We start from the raw sequence: 19,353 nt of genomic DNA on the forward strand, positions 1-19,353 counted from the left end.
TTCTCATTACCTTAAAATATATATATATATATATATATATGCTATTTATGTACTGTCCTAAAAAGACAGTGTTTTCTAGCTGGAGGAGTTCCTACCTAACCAATACAAGGCCCTAAGTTCAAACCTCAGTACTGCAATAAAAAAGAAGCAGATACACAATGTTGTAAAATGCTTTTCTAAGGCTGGGTGCCCAGTGCTTCTCTAAGGCCAGATGCTGGTGGCTCATGCCTGTAATCCTAACTACTCAGGAGGCTGAGATCTGAGGATCATGGTTCAAGGCCAGCCTGGGAACAAAAGCAAAAGTACGTGAGACTCTGTCTCCAATTAACCACTAGAAAATGGGAAGTGGCACCGTGGCTCAAGGGATAGGGCAGTAGCTTTGAGCTGAAGAGTTCAGGGATAGCGCCTAGGCCCAGAGTTCAAGCCCCAGGACCAAAAAAGCCTGGACTGGCTTTGAAACATTATCCTCAGATCTCAGCCTCCTGAGTAGCTAGGATACAGGTCTAAGCCACTGGGACCTAGCTTTAGAAAAACCTTTTATAATACCGTGTGTCTGCTTCTTTTCTATTGCAGTACTGAGGTTTGAACTCAGGTCCTTGTGCTGATTAGGTAGGAACTCCTCCAGCCAGAAAACACTGTACATAAAGAATATAATCTTTTTTTTTTAAGGTAACTAGAGTAAGTTTGTTTGAAAGTTCAAGGAAAGCTGTGAAATAAAGTAGTATAAACTCTCTTATCAGGAGAGGTGCCTTAAAGAGTACTTCTAAGAACACGATCTTTGAAAAGTATTTTAGAGAGAAAAAAAATGCCTTTCTTGGAAACTCACTAGTGAAAGGAAGATATGTACCTATATGCATTTTACTCATGTGTACAGGTCTTTATTGACCCTGGACTCTTTATTACTGGAAGTTTTGTTTTCTTGCCATTTTTATAGGCTGTGGCAGGGCCAAGTTTATGTGATGAACATCAGAAACAACTATACCAGTGATTTCTTAAGTAGTGTTTGTAGATGGCTCATAGTGTACATGCTTTATTTCATTTCCTGTAGATTGATGGACGTGTTCTACCTATGGAAAGGATTAACTTAAGAAATACTTCATTTATCACATCTCAGGACCTAAACTGGATTAAGGAAGTAACCAGAGATGTTTCCATCTTAACTGTGAGTAATTTTTGAATTGTTAAAGAAAGAACCAGTGTTCCTTCAAAGTGTGGGAATTAGGAAACAGGAACAAGATGCGGTATCTTCTCTTTGAGAGGAAGTTATGAATTCCATTTTGAATTACTTCCTAATTCAAGTCTTTCCTCATAGTGATGAGGTAGCTGACCAAGGGGAGCCTCTGCCTGCCCACTGACTGAACAGAAGGAGATACTGCCGTACTACTCTTTCCTTTCTCTTCTTTTTTCCTCTTGAACTTAGGGTCTGAGCATTGTTCTTGGGCCTTCTCAAGGCTAGAGCTCTATCACTTGAGCCACAGTACCACTTCCAGATTTTTCTATATATGTGGTACCGAGAATCAAACCTGGGTCTTCATGCATGCTAGGCAAGCACTCTACTACTAGACCAAAACTCTGTTTCCTCTTCTTATTTGCCCCTTAGGGTCACTGGAAGATGTATTTATTCATGAAAGAAGTCTACTTAAGCAGTACCTGCACCCCTCAAGGGAAATAGTTCATTAACTGCACCATAGAGCAAAATAGTATATGTTGATGTGTTTTGAGCATCATTATCTTTGTAGCCATCTATAAAATACATGTCATGTTTAAAAGTATATTGAGGGGGAAGAAAAAGATATATTGAAGGGCTGGGAGTGTGGCCTAGTGGTAGAGTACTCACCTAGCATGCACGGAGTCCTGGGTTCCATTCCTCAACACTACATATACAGAAAAAGCCAGAAGTGGCACTATAGCTCAAGTAACAGAGCACTAGCCTTGAGCAAAGTATGTCCAAGGACAGTGCCCAGGCCCTGAATTCAAGCCCCAGGACTGGCAAAAATAAATATATATATATATATATGTATATATAGTAATACATTTAATGAAAAATCAAAGATAGAAAAAGACGCTTAGGAATTTTTACAAGTTAAACCTATATAATTAATTCCAAAGGTTTAAAAACAGAAATGTCCCAAAAGCTCTCCTTCATGCTTCCCCAGTTATTATTTACCTTTACCTACACACACACACACACACACACACACACCTGTCCAGACTTGATAAGAAAATAGACTTAAGGGCCGGGAGTTTGGCCTAGTGGTTAAAGTGCTTGCCTAGCATGCACGAAGACCCGGGTTTGATTCCTCGGTACCACATACATAGAAAAAGCTGGAAGTGGTGCTGAGGCTCAAGTGGTAGAGCTCTAGCCTTGAGAAAGACCAAGGACAGTGCTCAGGCCCTGAGCTCAAGCCCAGGACTGGCAAAAAAAAAAAAAAAAAAAAGAAAATAGACTTACTAGTGAATATAAGCTCATTTTGATTTGTTTTTTGTACTTTACATAAATGTAAATTCATAGAATATTTTTGGTTTGGAGTGAAAGTGAAGAGGCATTTATTTTCTGTAGCAAAATCTCCTCTGAAATCTTTTGAAATTGTAGCAAACATTAAAGTAGGATGTTGTTGTTCCTAGGTCCCCATGCATTTCTGGGCTCTTTTTTACCCAAAGAGAGCAATTGATCAGGCCCGAGAATTGGTTAACATGTTAGAGAAGGTGGCTGGCCCCATTGGCATGCGCATAAGCCCACCAGCCTGGGTTGAACTGAAGGATGACCGGATAGAGACCTACATCAGAACCATCCAATCCATGTTGGGAGTAGAGGTAATGAGCTAACTTAACTGTAACTTATAGAATCTCTTTTTCAAAGGACTTGGATACTTAACTTTAAATTATCTTGGTTATTATTATTCTATTAATAATATCTTACTCATTTACATATGAAATACTGAGCTTAGGAAGTATATTCTCTATGCTCTTTGTTTTTTGGATTTTTTTTAAAATTCCAGTCCTAGGGCTTGAACTCAGGGCCTGGGCACTATTCCTGAGCTTTTATGGTCAAATCTAGCATTCTACCACTTTGAGCCACAGCTCCATTTCTGGCTTTTTGGTAAGAGTCTCACAGGCTTTCTTTCCTTAGCTGGCTTCAAACCAGAGTCCTCAGATCTTACCCTCCTGAGTAGTTAGGATTGCAGGTGTGAGCCACTCAGGCCCGTCACCTTTGATTATTTATGTTTTTTTTTTTGTTTATTTTTGATTATTTTTGTTCTCTCTCTCTTTCCCTCTCTCTCTCTTTTCCCCCTCCCCTGTCTCTCTCCCCTTTCTCTTTTCCCTATCTTTCCCCTTCCCTCTCCTCTGTCTCTGTCTTTGTCTCTGTCCTCCTCCCCCTCCCCCTCCCCTTCTTCTTCTTCTTCTTCTTCTTCTTCTTCTTCTTCTTCTTCTTCTTCTTCTTCTTCTTCTTCTTCTTCTTCTTTCTCTTCCCCTCACTTTCTAACCATTTTCTCATATAATCAGTTGAGAGAATACCTTACTTAACTTTAGGTGGTTATCTAGAAAACTTGTTATGCTCAGAAAACAGCTTAGACCAGGATCCCTCTTTCGTATTGAGCTGCCACTCTCTGGTTTGACTTGAGATGCAAATTGTTATAGTGGAAATTTGGCTGGTGGCGCATTACCTGAGTCCTGACACTGATCTGGAGCACTAGAACCTGAGCACTCCCAACTTCATGTTCCAGCCTGTCGTTCTTATCTGCTTGTAAATAGACTAGAGGAAAACTGGGGGGAGAATAAGGGCACAAGCAAGGTCTACAGAAGTAATTAGCTTGTTCTGATAAGGTCTTTTCTAGAATTTGATTGTGCCAGGTAGCTTTCTCTTTTGACACACCTCTTTTGTTGTATTGTTCATAGCACACTCAAGTGTTTTCCCTTTCCTTTCCCTCTCTTTTTCTCTCTCTAAATAGGTTACACTATGTCACCTATGGTGACCTTGGGCTATATATCTCAGGCTGGCTTCAAACTCTTGGACTGAGTAATTTTTTTGCTGCCTCAGCTACCTGGAATAGCTGAGACCATAAGCATGTGCTGTCCATACCATGTTACATTCTGTCTCTTGCATGTTTTCATCAGGATTTCCTACTGACTTCCCATGCTTCCCGTATTTTCTGCATCCTGACCAGTGATAAGTTCTCTCTTTCAAAGGAATAGCTCAGTTTAGTATATCAGTTTAGTAATCCTGTTTTGGAATTTTTTACATTCTGAGTATGATAGTACATAACTAACAGTTGTCATATGAGATGCATTAATACTATTTACCACCCTTCTTTATACTGGTATTGCTACAATATATCTCATATAGAATTCTGTTTATTGTTCTCTTTGGGATCATAAGTGTGGGTGTGCGGATGCCTTGTAAAAGAAACACAAGATTAAGGTGGACCAAGAAGTTCCTGTAGTGAATTGAACAGGGTAATCTGTGTGACCCTCTATTGCCAAATTGATATTTTTTCTTTTTAGTATACAGAGGAGTTACAGTTACATAAATCAGGTAATTTCGTACATTTCTTTTTTGGACAATGTTACTCCTTCCCTCTCTCCAAATTTTTCTTACCATCCCATCCACAAGTTGTATAGTGAGTACCACTACCAAATTGATTTTTAATTTGTTCCCTTTTTACTGAAAGCCAAAATTCTAGATTTGCATATATGTGAACCTAATGTTTAAATGTTAAGTTTAAAGCAAACAGGATTGCGGCATGGCTCAAATGGTAGAGTATTTACCTACTGAGTACAAGGCTATTAATTTAATCCCCAACACCACTAAGATACATAATATAATTAGATAGCAGGGTGATGGTGGATCACACCTATGATCCTAGCTACTCAGGAGTTTTATCTCTGAGAATCACAGTTCGAAGCCAGCCAGAGTAGTCTTGAGACTCTTAGCTCTAGTTAAACACCAATAAACTGTGGCTGGAAGCTCTAGCCTTGACCAGAAGGAGCTCAGGGATAGCACCCAAGCAGAGAGTTCAAGCCCATGACTGCCAAAAATAAACAAATAAATATAAAGATAGGTAGATAACCTGCAAATCTTCCTAGGGATTGAAATATATCTGTTTGCTACGCTCAGCCTCTTCGCTCTTTTATGTTTAGCAGGTTCTACATGACTGAGTAATTGCTAGACTGTTGTCCTCTGAGAAGTCTTAACACCAATTGAGATATACTATAGATTAACCTGTTTGGCAGTGCCTGGCATAAGAATTGACAAACTTACTTTATGTGATTGCTACTGACTTGAAGGATGGAGGTACAGAGCACAATACAGTATTGCTTTCAATATTATTCTCTCTCCCTAACCAGAAAGTGAAGGAGAATTACTGTGGATTTGGCAGTAGCTTCATTCCTTTTGCATTTATCTCTAAAGGGATGGAATTCTTAGCTTTCCATGTTCTTTGGTATAAAGGTAGTTGTTTAGTTGACTAAGAGAATGATACACATATCACAGGAATTGACTGATGCAAATCAAAACCCTTGTATACTTTCAAGTCTGGTCCTTTCCCAGGACCTAAGGTCACCCAGTCAATACATACTTGGCAATGAGGGTCAGCACTAGGGAGGTAATCACAAAACATTATGTGTCCATACAGAGCATTCTGAGCCAAACAAATACTGATTCAGGTTCAACAGACTTTTTCTATGTGGAATGTCTACCTTCTTTCTTGTAGTTCCCTAAATACTGATGACTTTTCAGGCTAATTCCTATGAAAGTTCCAGACAGTTCTAAACCTCGACTATGTACACTTTCTCTCCCCCAGGGGAAGCTGCAGATGGTTGTGTGCATTATCATGGGCACACGAGATGATCTCTATGGGGCCATCAAGAAGTTGTGTTGCGTGCAGTCACCAGTACCATCACAGGTAAGGGGAGACAATGTTGTAGCCTCCCCTGACTCTTGGGAAGAGGTGATATCTGTTCAAAAAGACCAGAATAGCCTTTAGAAGCCAGATGCCTTGTGTTGAAGTGTCCGTAAGAATTATCTAGCAAGCAGTAGGAAGCTATTCTTCCCCGAGTGTATCCATCTCCCCAGTGAGCCCTTCTGCTTGGTTGAGAGAGAGCTACATTGTCTGAGAGTATTGGCTGCTTTTTGTAGGTTTCAAAATCCACTCTGCAGCAGATACTTTTGTAAGTTTTTATTTGTTGGGGTTATTAGTAGTATGTGTTTGCAGGCATGAATGCCAAGAGACCCTAGAATTTAATTATTAATGCCAACCATGTGATCTATTAACTTGAGTTTCTTAAACAAATTTATTATATTATATCCCCCATATTTATGGGTTCCACATGATGTATTCACCAACCATAGATCAAAAATACTCTGGTCAGATGCTGGTGGCTCATGCCTGTTAATACTAGCTACTCAGGAGGCTGAGATCTGAGGATCATGATTCAAAGCTAGCCCGAATGGGAAAGTCTGTGAGACTCTGGTCTCCAATTAGCCACTAGAAAACTAGAAATGGCACTATGGTTGGAAGTGGTAGAGTGCTAATCTTGAGCAAAAAAGCTTAGGGACAGCACCCAAGCCCTGAATTCAACCCTCATGACCAAAAAAAGAAGAATTCATCTGTACCAAACACATAACAGACATTTTTCCTTTATGTTTGTTCTCTAAACAATACTGTGGGGGCTGGGAGTTTAGCCTAGAGGTGGAGTGCTTGTCTAGCATACAAAAAGACCCAGGTACCACATACATAGAAAAATGCCAGAAGCAGTGCTGTGGCTCAAGTGGTAGAGCTCTAGTCTTGAGAAATCCCAAGGACAGTGCTCAGACTCTGAGCACAAGCCCAGGATTGGCAAAAAAAAATACTTTGTAGAAACTATTCATGTGGCAATCATATTTTATTAGGTATTATAAATAACCTAGAGATGATTTAGAGTATACCTGAAGATGTACATAGGTTTACATTATTATATGAAGGTGTTGAGCCTCAGGAATGCTTATGTATGTATGTGGGGATGGTGCTGGAATGGAAAACAACTTGTTTATTTTAGAATTGTTTACCTGTTCTGAAAGATTGATACTTTTTGCCTTTTCTCATTTCTCTTGGTCTGTCATTGTAGGTCATCAACGTCCGAACCATTGGTCAGCCCACAAGGCTTCGGAGTGTGGCTCAGAAAATTCTACTTCAGATCAACTGCAAATTGGGTGGTGAGCTCTGGGGAGTGGATATTCCTCTGGTGAGTGATGCTGAGATGTGTCTTCTTCAGCAGTTCAGCTGTCTAGAGAATCCTACCTAGCTCTGTCCTAATCTTCTTCCTCTAGTCATCCTTTCTGCTACCTGTGCTGACTCAAAATGGCTGTCTACTTTTAGATGGCAGGTAGCTAAGAATGATTTTTTGGGGGGTGGGGAGGGGTTGGGAGTTTGGCCTAGTGGTAGAGTGCTTGCCTAACATGCACAAAGACCCAAGTTCAATTCCTTGGTACCACATACATAGAAAAAGCTGGAAGTGGTGCTGTGGCTCAAATGGTAGAGCTCTAGCCTTGAGAAAGCCCAAGCAGAGTGCTCAGACCTTGAGTTCAAACCCCAGGAATGGGAAAACAAAATGACCTTTTTAGTTGTTTGTTTGTTTGTTTGTTTTACTGAGGGTTGAATGGATACCATGGCCTTGCATTTGCAAGTACTTTATCACTTGAACTTTATCCCCAGCCCCCCTTTTTTTTTGTCAGTCATAGTGCTTGAATTCTGGGCCTGGGCACTGTCCCTGAGCTCTTCAGCTCAAGGCTACCACCCTACCCCTTGAGCCACAGGGCCACTTCTGGTTCTCTGGTGTTTCATGGACTTTTTAGTGCCCCAGCTGGCTTTGAACCATGATCCTCAGATCTTAGCCTCCCGAGTAGCTAGGATTACAGGTATGAGCTACCACGCCCAGCAACCTCCAGCCTTTTTACTTGATTTTTCACATGAGATCTCATTCTTTTGCTCAATGTCTATCTTAAGACCTCAGTCCTCCTTCTGCTTCTTGAGTAGTTGAGATTATAGGCCTGTACTACCATGCCAGCTGTAATGAAATGGTGAAAAAAATTAAGTAAAAGTAAGACCTATATTTCATGACTCATGAAAAATTAGATAAAATTAACTTTTCATTGCCTTTTAACAGTTTCATTGGAACATAGTATCCATAGTTTATGTAATAGCTGTGACTGTTTTGTTACAAAGGTAGCATTGAATGCTTTCTGCAAAGACTATAGAGGTCACAGAGCCCATTAGGTCATTAGTCTTTCCACGGAAAATGTTTGCTGATCCTTGGTCTGGATCTGACTTTGGGCATCATGTTTAGGAAAAGTCAAGTTGATTGCACTATTTCTCTTTTTTTTCCCCCATATGTAAAGTGTGGGATGTGAAGGATAACTACCTTGGTGTTCAGATATGAAGTGATGGATTGTCTAGATCTGAATTTGCCTTTTGCTTATGTTTCTTACCATAGAAAAAATTGATGGTGATTGGAATGGATGTTTACCATGATCCCAGTAGAGGCATGCGCTCTGTGGTTGGTTTTGTGGCAAGCATCAATCTGTAAGTGCTAGCCATATTCTACTATATTTGATTGCCTAATTACTGTAATTATAGCAGAAATGTCTTAAGTACTTGGTATTCCAGTATAAGGAATTCTAACCTTCTTCCTTCTCTTATCATACTGTGATACTTGTTTATGGACTACTTACTGAACTTGCCCTAGGTGCAAGTTTTTTCCCTGTGTTGATGACTGTTTTCTCCCTAGAAATGAGGTATATGTTTTTTGTTAGGTCTAATTACAAAAATATTAGGTATGCTTCTTCCAAATATCTGCAGAAATTTAGAAAAAGTTCCCCATGATCCATCTCTTATTAACCACTACCAGAAGTTTGATGGGTGTGTACTTTCCAGTTCTTTCATACATACATACATATATATATATATATATATGCACACATATATGTGTGATAAACATGCAGTTTATGTTGCTTAGGTAATTTTATTGTTGCATGTATATTGGTAGTGGTACTTATACAAACTGTGATGATCATGACATCAGGAGGTGATAGAAACTTATGGGTCCATTGTCAATTATGCAGTTGTGGTATATGACTCTGTGTGTGTATGACACACATGTATACTTATTTACACAAATGAGTATACATACTTTTCTTCAATTTCTGTGTTTTTTCCAGTGCTGGGGATAGAACCCAGGGTTTAGTACATGCTAGACAAACAAGCCCTCTACTACTGAGCTAGTTTCTTTTATGCACTTAGACTACGTAGTTTGGATATTTTCCATTTCAATACAAATAACATTTCAGACAAGTCTTTCTACCTGCTGCACAGACTTTATAGTATTTGGTTACTAATATTTTTCTATTGGAAATAGTTTTGTAAGAATTAACTGGTTATACATGCTCATGTTGTATTTTGTATGTAGCGTAAATACATCTTCCCACACCATTGCATGTTCTTATAAACTAGGCAGTGTTTATTAGGTTGATGAAGAGAGAAACTTGTGTATGTGAACAGCAGACCATGGCCTTCCTCATGTCTATTCATCTTCTTTTCTCTCTCTCCTCACTACCCTGCGTAGCACCCTCACTAAATGGTATTCAAGAGTAGTGTTCCAGATGCCTCATCAAGAAATTGTGGATAGCCTGAAGCTATGCCTGGTGGGCTCCTTGAAAAAGTACTATGAGGTGAGAACAAAAATCTACCATTTGGGGGTTTTTAAGGACTATCTACCTAAACTCTTTTTGTTTTGTTGTTTATGCTGGTTATTGGGGCTTCAACTCAAGGCCTGGGCTCAAGGGTGAAATTCTGCCACTTGAGCTACACCTCCACTTGTAGCTTTTTGGGGGTTAAGTTTCTACCTAAGCTGGCTTTGAACAACAATCTCATCTCTTAGACTCCTGAACAGCTAAGACTGCAGGTGTGCACAACAAGGGCCCAGTTCTGTCTGAACTCTTGAACAGTATTCTGTTGTAGTGGAAGGATCTCAGATCAAAGGAGAGTCTCTTTTCAAAGAGTTATTGCCCAACAAAGCAATTCCTCCTTTTAGCCTTCTGCTTGTATGGATCAGCTAAGAGAGCCTAATGCCTCAATTTAGTTTGGAAGTAATAACTATTTCCCTGATTGTCTACCTGATGGCTATAGATATAATCTTCATGTCCTTATCAAAGAATTAGAGGTAAATTTCAGCAATTAAAGTAGCTTATGAATTTACTCAGCTTTTTATGACTATCATTAGGCGCTGACTCTCTTCATTTTGGTCTAAGACAAAGGTATCCCTGTAAATCATTTTCCTGTAAAAGAACTGCAAAGAATGCTAGCTATGGAGAATTACTGTCATTAAGCTGATAATTGGGTCTGGAACAGTGAACAAGCACAGTACTGGCTTTTGCCTTGACCAGTACAAAACATCAAAGGAAGCACTGTCTAGTGACTCTCACTTGTATAGGTTCAGGGCTAGTCCTTGTATAGAAATTAAAAAGTTTGATACCATTTATGTCTTTTTCTTTTCCCATGCTGCTATTGGGGCTTGAGCTCAAAGCCTCACACTCTTGCTTGTCTTTTTTGTTTGTTTGTTTGTTTTTTTGCTGGTGCTGGTGCTAGTACTAGTTCTACTACTTGAGCCATACCTCCACTTCTGGATTTTTTTTTTCTGGCTAACTAGAAAAAAGATTCTATCAGATTTGTTTGCCTGGACTGGCTTCAAACCTCAGTCCTCAAGAGTAGATTGCAAATGTATGCCACCAGTGTCTGGTTGTTTGTTTGCTTTTAGAAACAGCTATTACTTGTGTTTGTGTGTGTTCTTTAAATTTTTAATTTTTTTTTTGCCAGTCCTGGGCTTGGGCTCAGGGCCTGAGCACTGTCCCTGGATTTTCTCAAGGCTAGGGGTCTACCACTTGAGCCACAGCACCACTTCTGGCTTTTTGCTATGTATGTGGTACCGAGGAATCGAACCCAGGTCTTCGTGCATGCTAGGCAAGCACTCTACCACTAGGCCAAACTCCTGGCCCCTGTTCTTTAAATTTTTATTGTTATTATAAAAGTGATATACAGAGTGGTTATAGTTATATGTCAGATTGTGTGTGTGTGTGTGTGTTTAACAAATGTTGGCATGCCAAGGTTGAAAAACCCTGAGTTGTAGCATACACCTTAAGAATCATACTCGATGTACAAGACTGTTATTGGGGCCAGGATGTAACTGAAGTTCTATTATAGTGGGAGAGGGGAGGAAGAAGATGCTAGCCTCTTCTCCCCATAAAACAATACCCTATACTGGGACATTAATTCCAGTGAAGGTAAAATATATGTTGTAAATGTTAGAGTTCTTGACATTTTTAGAACAAAAAAGAGGAGCAATTATAAAATATTTGAAACACAGACTTAAACTTTCAAGAGATTCTAGGTGATTATTTTTAACCAGAGTTCTTTGAAATCAAATTTTCATCTAAAGACTAGTGAATATATATGTAAATAATATTTAAACTGAATTTATAATTTAGTTCTTGAGGGGAAATGTTAACAAGACATAGAATGAGCACACTCAGATCAAAACTAAATCTGAACTGAAGTACTCTTTGCAGGAAGAGAGGGCAGTACTAGGGTTTGAACACTTGCTAAACTGGTGCTCTACACCTGAGCCACACCTTCAGTCCTCCAAAGCACTTGTAAATGGACTTCTAGGTTAAAATGGAAACAAACTAGCCGGGCACTAGTGGCTTATGCCTGTAATCTTAGCTACTCAGGAGGCTGAGATCTAAAGATCGAGGTTCAAAGCCAGCCCAGGCATGAAAGTCTGTGAGACTCTTATCTCCAATTCATCACCAGAAAACTGAAAGTGGTGCTATGGCTCAAAGTGATAGAGTGCTAGCCTTGAGCTGAAGAGCTCAAGCCCCATGACCAAAAAAAAGGGAAAGAAACTATTCAAGTTGAACACAACCTGAACATAATTCCCCACATGGGCAAATAATTATTCTCCAAAGTGATTCAAGCTAGCATTTGATTAGCTGTAGCACAAATATTTCACATTACCACCAGATTGTAGAATAATATTTAGTAAAGAACCCTTCCTCTAGTCAACAGCTTTGGCTACTACAAGTATGTCAAATGCAAGGGTGGTAGATGTGTGGCATGTGTTCATTTGTTAGAATTTTTCAGACATTTCGGTGTTCTTTGCCTAGACAGTTATTAGAGTTAAATCCAAGTAAAAGGAGGACTGACTCAGCCCATAATTTTCCTGTTGTTCCCTTTAACTTTATTCACTCTGATTATATGCTTATGATTGTGAGTCATACCTTCCCGGTTTCCTTTTATACTTTATAAGACCAAGCCTGTTTTACTACCCTGAGAAAATATAGAAATGATTAGAAGCTTTTTAATCCTTGCCTATCAGACACGTAGCTCTAGGGCCAACTTTCAGAGGCACCTCCTGTCAGGTCTTCAGGCTATACAATATAAGTTGTTTCCTGTCAGTCACCTCATCCAGACATTATTTCAGGTGAACCACTGTCTACCAGAGAAGATTGTGATGTACCGTGATGGAGTATCAGATGGCCAGCTAAAGACAGTTGCCAACTATGAGATTCCTCAGCTGCAGAAGTGTTTTGAAGCTTTTGAGAATTACCAGCCCAAGATGGTAGTGTTTGTAGTTCAGAAGAAAATCAGCACCAATCTGTATCTTGCTACTTCTGAGAACTTTGTGACTCCATCCCCTGGGACTGTGGTTGATCACACAATAACAAGCTGTGAGTGGTAAGTGGTGGGTAAGTGGTAAGGTTAAAATGGAACCCTAGAGATCTTTACTATTCAAAAAACAAGACATGCTGGGGATGTAGCTCAGAATCACTTGCCTAGCATGAATGTCATCTCAGCAACATATTGTACACATGCACACACATGCACACACATACACACATTTAGCCAAGTTTATGGTCAGAGAATTTTTTCATGGGGTGGGCAGTACCCTGAGCTAGTGGAGGTACAGAGAACTCTACTCTACTAGCCTTGACATATATACTTCCTTAAGTATTCAAATAGCAAAGCTTTTACTTCTTAGGTATCCTTCCTTTCCTTTCCTTTCCTTTTTTACTTCCTTCCTTGTTTGCTTCTTTCTTTTTCCTTTTCCCTCCTTCCCCCTTCCTTTCTTCCTTCCTTGACAGTCTGCCCAGGTTGTTGAAGTTGACTTGAAACTTTGCAAGCCGAAGTTTCTTGCCTCAGCCTCCCAAGTTGCTGCAGTTACAGGCATCATGCCCAGCTCAATATAAAATATTGAACATACATTCTTTTTTAAAACAGGGTTTGCTTAAGAAACCCCTTGCTTAAGGAATTTCTAACCTGATTAGTTAAGATGTTTGGTTCTTGTGTGTTCTTGTCATTTATGTCTCTGAGACTTTGAATTATCCTCAAGATCCTTTCCATTGCTATGTGACCAAACCATCTCTTCATTAACTGGTACTTTTCCTGACTAGGGTGGATTTTTACCTTCTTGCACATCACGTGCGGCAAGGCTGTGGCATTCCTACACATTATGTCTGTGTTCTCAACACTGCAAACCTAAGCCCTGACCATATGCAGAGGTGAGTTTATCAGGAAATCTCTCTTCTTCACTGTAATTCAGGCCAACTGGCTAAAGTATGATCACTACTCCTGCTAAACATTTTTGCCTTTTTTTTTTGTCACATCTTTTATTTTTATTTTGTGTTTGGTAGTAATCCTAGGTCTTGAACTCAGAACTTGACGCTATCCCTGACTTTTTTCCCCTAGGCTAGCACTCTACTACTTGAGCCACAGCTCCATTCCTATATTTTTTTTGTCAGTTGTGGGACTTGAACTCTGGGTCTGGGTGCTGTCCCTGAGCTCTTCAGCTCAAGGCTACCACCCTACCCCTTGAGCCACAGCACCATTTCCGGTTTTCTGGTAGTTAATTTTAGATAAGAGTCACATGGACTTTAGTGCCTGGAATGGCTTTAAACTGTGATCCTCAGATCTCTGCCTCCTGAGATGCTAGGATTACAGGCATGAGCCACAGTGCCTGGCTTTACTCCTAGATTTTTTTGGTGCTTGGCTGGCTTTGAACAATAATTATCAGGTCTCAGCTTCCTGAATAGCTAGGATTATAAGGCATGAACTGCTCAGATCTTTGAATAGTATATCTGTTGAGGAGTGTTTGGTAATTCTACTTCTGCATTAAAATGAGTTGAAGAGCCTTGGTTAAAAAGACTGATGCCAGACTTCACCTCAAAACATTCTAAAGCATGTATGTTATGTGTGTATGTGTATGTGTTGTTGATGTTGTTTTGTTTCTTTTTTCTTTTTAAATCTGAGGTCAGGACTTGTTACCTAACACTTTTACTCATTGATTGGCACTCTACCAACTGAGCCACGCCTCCAACCCCTGGTTTTTTTTTGTTTTGTTTTGTTTTAGTGCCAGGCCTTGAACTCAGCATTATATTCTTTTTACTCTTTATTCTTTTTTTTTTTTTTTTGCCAGTCCTGGGGCTTGTGCTCAAGGCCTGAGCACTATTCTTGGGCTTTCTCAAGGCCTAGTGCTCTACCACTTAAGTCACAGTAGCACTTTGGCTTTTTCTTTGTATGTGGTACCAAGGAATTGAACCCAGGTCTTTGTGCATGCTAGGCTAAATTCCCAGCCCCAGAGCATTATACGTTTAATTGGTTTGGCTTTTTCACTCACAGATGGCCTACTCTATTACTTGAGCCATGCCTCCAATCCATCATTTTGCTGGTTGATGAAGGATCTGAGGACTTTTCTGGCTTCAAGCCTTCATATTCAGATCTTAGCCTTTTGAGTTTAAATAGCATAATAGGCATGTGGCACTAGTGCCTGGCTGTTTTTTCATTTGTTTCTTTGTTCTATTTTTGGTTTTAATAAGGATGGTCTCACTGTGTTGTGCAGGTTGCTCCAAATTCTGAGCACATGAATCCTCATCAACCTCTCATGTAGCTGGGAATACACATATGCTGCCAGATCCCCTGGCATTTGTTAATAAAAAATGCTTCTAGGTTGGACCGGGAGTTTGGCCTAGTGGTAGAATGCTTGCCTAGCATTCACGAAGACCCATTCAATTTCTATGTACCACGTATATAGAAAAAGCTGAAAGTAGTTCTGTGGCTCAAATAGAGTACTAATCTTGAGAAAACCCAAGGACAGTGCTCAGGCCCTGAGCTCAAGCCTAAGACTGGCAAAAAAAATATGCTTCTAGATTATTAAGGTTTGATACCTACTATCTTTAAGTTCAGAGTATATGTACACTATATAAGGTACTCCTTCTGTTGACTTTTCCTACAGACAAAAATGTTTTCTCTGGGCTAGGAATGTGGCTTAGTGGTAGAGTACTTACTAGCATGCATGAAGCCCTGGTTTGATGCCTCAGTACCACACAAACAGAAAAAGTCGGAAGTGGCACTGTGGCTCAAGTGGTAGAATACTAGTTTTGAGCAAAAAAACTCAGGGACAGTGCCCAAGCCTTCACTTCAGCCCCAGGACTGACAAGGGGAAAACAAAAGTTTTCTCTGCATGTTGATTCCCTTATTTTAATATGCAACAAAAAAGGAGATAGTTAGAAATATGAGACTTTACTCATCCTCTGACTTACGAAGAATGGCATTGTGCATTCCTGGGTTCCCCCATTTCCTAGTGAATGTGCTGTGTATCACATCCCCAAATGTTATCCCACCCTGAAATGAGGTAGAAGGTGATAAGGATCACACTTTGTTCTTGGCTTACAGGTTGACTTTCAAACTATGCCACATGTACTGGAATTGGCCAGGTACCATCCGAGTTCCAGCTCCTTGCAAGTATGCCCACAAGCTAGCTTTCCTGTCTGGACAGATCTTACATCATGAACCAGCCATCCAGCTGTGTGAGAACCTGTTCTTCCTGTGATGGCATCCTAGGAATAGGCTGGCAAGAAGAAATTGGACTTCCAACTCAGCTACATCTCCTACTGAATCAACAAACCCAACGTGGCATTTATGTCAGAATTCTTTCCTTTCTCCAACTCTGTAGAATGAGGTTTCTTTTTTGTGTGTGTTTAAACCTGTTATCAACAAGAAGCAAGTTTCTTAGTCTCAGATGGAAATGGGCTCACTGCCAATGGTGTTAGTACTGCTACTGCTGCGTGCGGTAGAAATGAAGGAGAGGCCATTAAGCCTTCCCAAGGTAGAGTGTATGTATATCCTGTGCAAGGCCCCAAATATTACATATGTCAGTAAAAAGCTCCCAAGCCAGCATGAGCTTTGTAAGTCCGTAGAGACAACAGTTATACCCAGAAGTTGTGCTCAACAGAATTACTGCCATTTCTAGTGCCATAAGTGTCTTAGAGAGTTACTTTATTTGAGCAAATGAAATGTCTAAAAATGGTCCTGTAAGGCAGAGTTTTTCAGAGATCTTGATGTTGCTGGCATCTATGGAAAGCTTGTAGTAAACAGTTTGTGGCATGGTCAGGCAGACCCTTACTCTCTAACCTTTGTTGGAAAGCGAGCTTAATGACATCTGTGATGACTTGATCTAAAAGTAGCTTGCAGGTATGCCATGGCTTTCTGAATGTCTAGCTCAGCATTTTCTGACCATTTTGGTTACTATGTACCATATTTCTTGCTTCTCCAACACACATACTGAAAAGGTTAAAGATGGGCTTGTAAGGCAGAGTTTTGCTCTTTGTGACTGGTCTTCAGTAAGTTTTAGTGTTTTTCTTTTTTCTTTTTTGCCAATACTAGGGCTTGAATTCAGGACCTTGGCACTGTCCCTGAGCTTCTTTTGCTCAAGACTAGCACTCTACCACTTGAGCCATAGTGCTTCTTCTGGCTTTTTCTGTTTTTATGTGGCACTGAGGAATCAAACCCAGGACTCCATGCATGCTAGGTAAGCATTCTACCATTAAGCCACATTCCCAGCCCCAAGTTTCAGTTTTTAAGTAACAATTTTAACAGAAAAGAACGGAACAGTTAGGAAAGTTCAGGATGAGTTTTCATTGATCCTTTCTTGGATGTACATAGCCTTTGCTTTTGTATTGTCTGTGAGATAGAACGTTTCTCTTATACAAGAAACTTATTCTGCTATGGGCTCACTTAAATTTGGATTTTTCAGAATCCAGAATCTATCTTAGAAAAGCTAGAAACTCTTGCAAAGTCCAGACTGTAGTCAAGACTGTGAATTTCTATTGTTCTAAGGAAACACTGGTTTTCTGTGTGGTTCTCCTCACTCTTCCTTTTTCAAAACTGTCCAGTTCTTCCAGGCTTACTTTTACAAAACATCTCTTATTTTAAGATACTTTCAAAGCAAAATTATTTAACATTGTAAAATTTCTACTTATTCATATTTTTATATGATGGAAGAGAGAGGGATAGAGCAGAAATGCTCATTTTAAATGACAGGGTATTGCTTCTAAGGATGTAGTTTAGTAGTACAACATTTACCTAACCAGTGCCAGGCCCGGGATTCAATCTGTAGCACTGGGGGGAAAATATCTGGAAAAATAAAATAAGAGTTTATAGAAAACAGCCTTTAAAGCTGCCTAAAAGAAGAGACTAGGCTGGGGTTACAGCTAAGTGGTAGAGTGCTTGCCTCGCATATGCGGGGTCTTGGGTTTCATCCCAACCTAGCATAGTAAGAAAAAATAAAAACAAAACAAAAAAGACATCAAGTAAGCTTTCTCCGTTGAAATACTCAGAAGCTGGGAAGCACTGATGGCCCTCCAGTACACTGCTGGTTCTAGTGGGAGCCCCTCACCGAGGTGAGGCTAAGACTTGGAATTTAAAAGCCCTGAAGCCAGAGATTGAACCACTGGGCTCTGGCTGAACAACCCATTTTCTGACTTTCTTTGGAAGCATTTTAAATTTCTCTTTGGAAGTTGGATTTCTTAATAGTCTTTTTCTCTTAGATAATCGGAACAGATACTTGAATATTATCTCCTAGATCTCTGCTTTTTATTCCTAGTGTTCTGTTCCTGGATTTTCAGTTTCAGTGTCAGATAGTTGGGTTAACATACTGTGGGAAATAAAAACAAATTTGTATGAACGGCAATGATGTTGGAAAGAGTGTTACTTGTATGTCAAGTGGATGCAGTTCCCTTTCCTTCAAGAGCTGCATCACCAAATTGTCCCATTATTCTACAAGCCAGGTGCATCCATGTTAGCAGCCAGGTAATTTCACCCTGAGCAGGGCAGGAATGCTTAACCAGGAAACATTTTGGCAGTCTCATCTCTGGGACCCATGAGGCAAGAACATTTTACGTGTATTTTGTCATCCATAGGTTCCATTTTCCTGAAAAAAAAAAAAAAGTCAGAGTTAATGTCCAGGAGTGGCTCCCTACCCTTTATGAATGCCTGTCCTTTACATATACTTTCTGGTATGCCTGCACCCTTTTCCTGCCTGTTGACTTTTCTCTTATACGTCTAAACAAAACAACAACAAAATCTAACAGAAATAAATGAAATAGAAAACATAAACAAACAAAAAAATAAGTGAAACCAGAACTTGGTTCTTTGAAGAAATTAATAGAATGGCAGGGGGCCAGGAGTTTGGCCTAGTGGTAGAGTGCTTGCCTACCATGCATGAAGACCCGGGTTCGATTCCTTGGTACCACATACATAGAAAAAAGCTGGAAGTGGTGCTCAGGCTCAAGCAGTAGAGCTCTTGTCTTGAGAAAGTCCAAGGACAGTGCTCAGGCCTGAGCTCAAGCCTAGCACTGGCAAATATATATGCAGACCATTAATTAGACTGGTCACTAATAAAGACCCTGAAATTGCTAAAATTTGGGCAAAAGGGATCATTAGGGATTACTGTGAACAAATAAAGATGAAATAGACAAATAGATAAAATCCACACATTCTGAGAAATCACTTGCTACTAAGCATGAGCTCTCAGCTGTTTTACTTGTCTGTGAACCTGTCAGAAGGTAACAGGAATCACAATTGAGACTTATTTTAAATCCTTTGCCTGACAATATAAGATGCCAGCATATGGGTCCTCAGAGCTGCACTGGACCTTCACATCCCCACAAATCCTTTCAAATTTGTTAAGCCATGCCAAATATAGAAGCCTCTTTTTTTTTTCTCCAAGAATGTAAGCAAGCACTTGAAAAATTAGTCATTGATCTCACAGGCTGTAGAAAAGCTATAGATTTTTGACCTTGTGCCATAGAGAACTGATAGATACAGGGAATGGGAAAGGAAGAGAATGTTGTCCCACCCTGCTTGTCCCCTTTCACCACACACTCCCCAAGGGGCTGTGGGTTTCTGGGTCCAAGGTACAGCCAAGGTACTATTCTCTGGCTTTTTGTCCAGTGCTGTTTCCCTCACCTAAAGGAAATCTGTCTACATA

The 19,353-nt window shown here is 40.0% G+C and overlaps 1 protein-coding gene across 2 annotated transcripts in view; it reads left to right on the forward strand.

The window, feature by feature from the left end:
* Piwil2 (piwi like RNA-mediated gene silencing 2) overlaps positions 1–17,515 on the forward strand; it is a 49,723-nt gene extending 32,208 nt beyond the window's left edge. For both annotated transcript variants that reach the window (XM_090354298.1, XM_090354299.1), the window contains exons 15-23: positions 1,049–1,162; positions 2,626–2,814; positions 5,802–5,903; positions 7,105–7,221; positions 8,470–8,558; positions 9,598–9,703; positions 12,511–12,764; positions 13,481–13,588; positions 15,759–17,515. In XM_090354298.1, coding sequence (XP_090210424.1) covers positions 1,049–1,162; positions 2,626–2,814; positions 5,802–5,903; positions 7,105–7,221; positions 8,470–8,558; positions 9,598–9,703; positions 12,511–12,764; positions 13,481–13,588; positions 15,759–15,915 — 1,236 coding nt within the window. In that variant the 3' untranslated portion in view covers positions 15,916–17,515. The remainder of the gene's footprint in view (positions 1–1,048; positions 1,163–2,625; positions 2,815–5,801; positions 5,904–7,104; positions 7,222–8,469; positions 8,559–9,597; positions 9,704–12,510; positions 12,765–13,480; positions 13,589–15,758) is intronic.
* The last annotated feature ends 1,838 nt before the right edge of the window (positions 17,516–19,353 follow it).

This window comes from Megascapheus bottae, chromosome 20 (genome assembly GCF_031878675.1).
Source record: "Megascapheus bottae isolate mThoBot1 chromosome 20, mThoBot2.hap1, whole genome shotgun sequence".
NCBI lineage: Eukaryota > Metazoa > Chordata > Mammalia > Rodentia > Geomyidae > Megascapheus > Megascapheus bottae.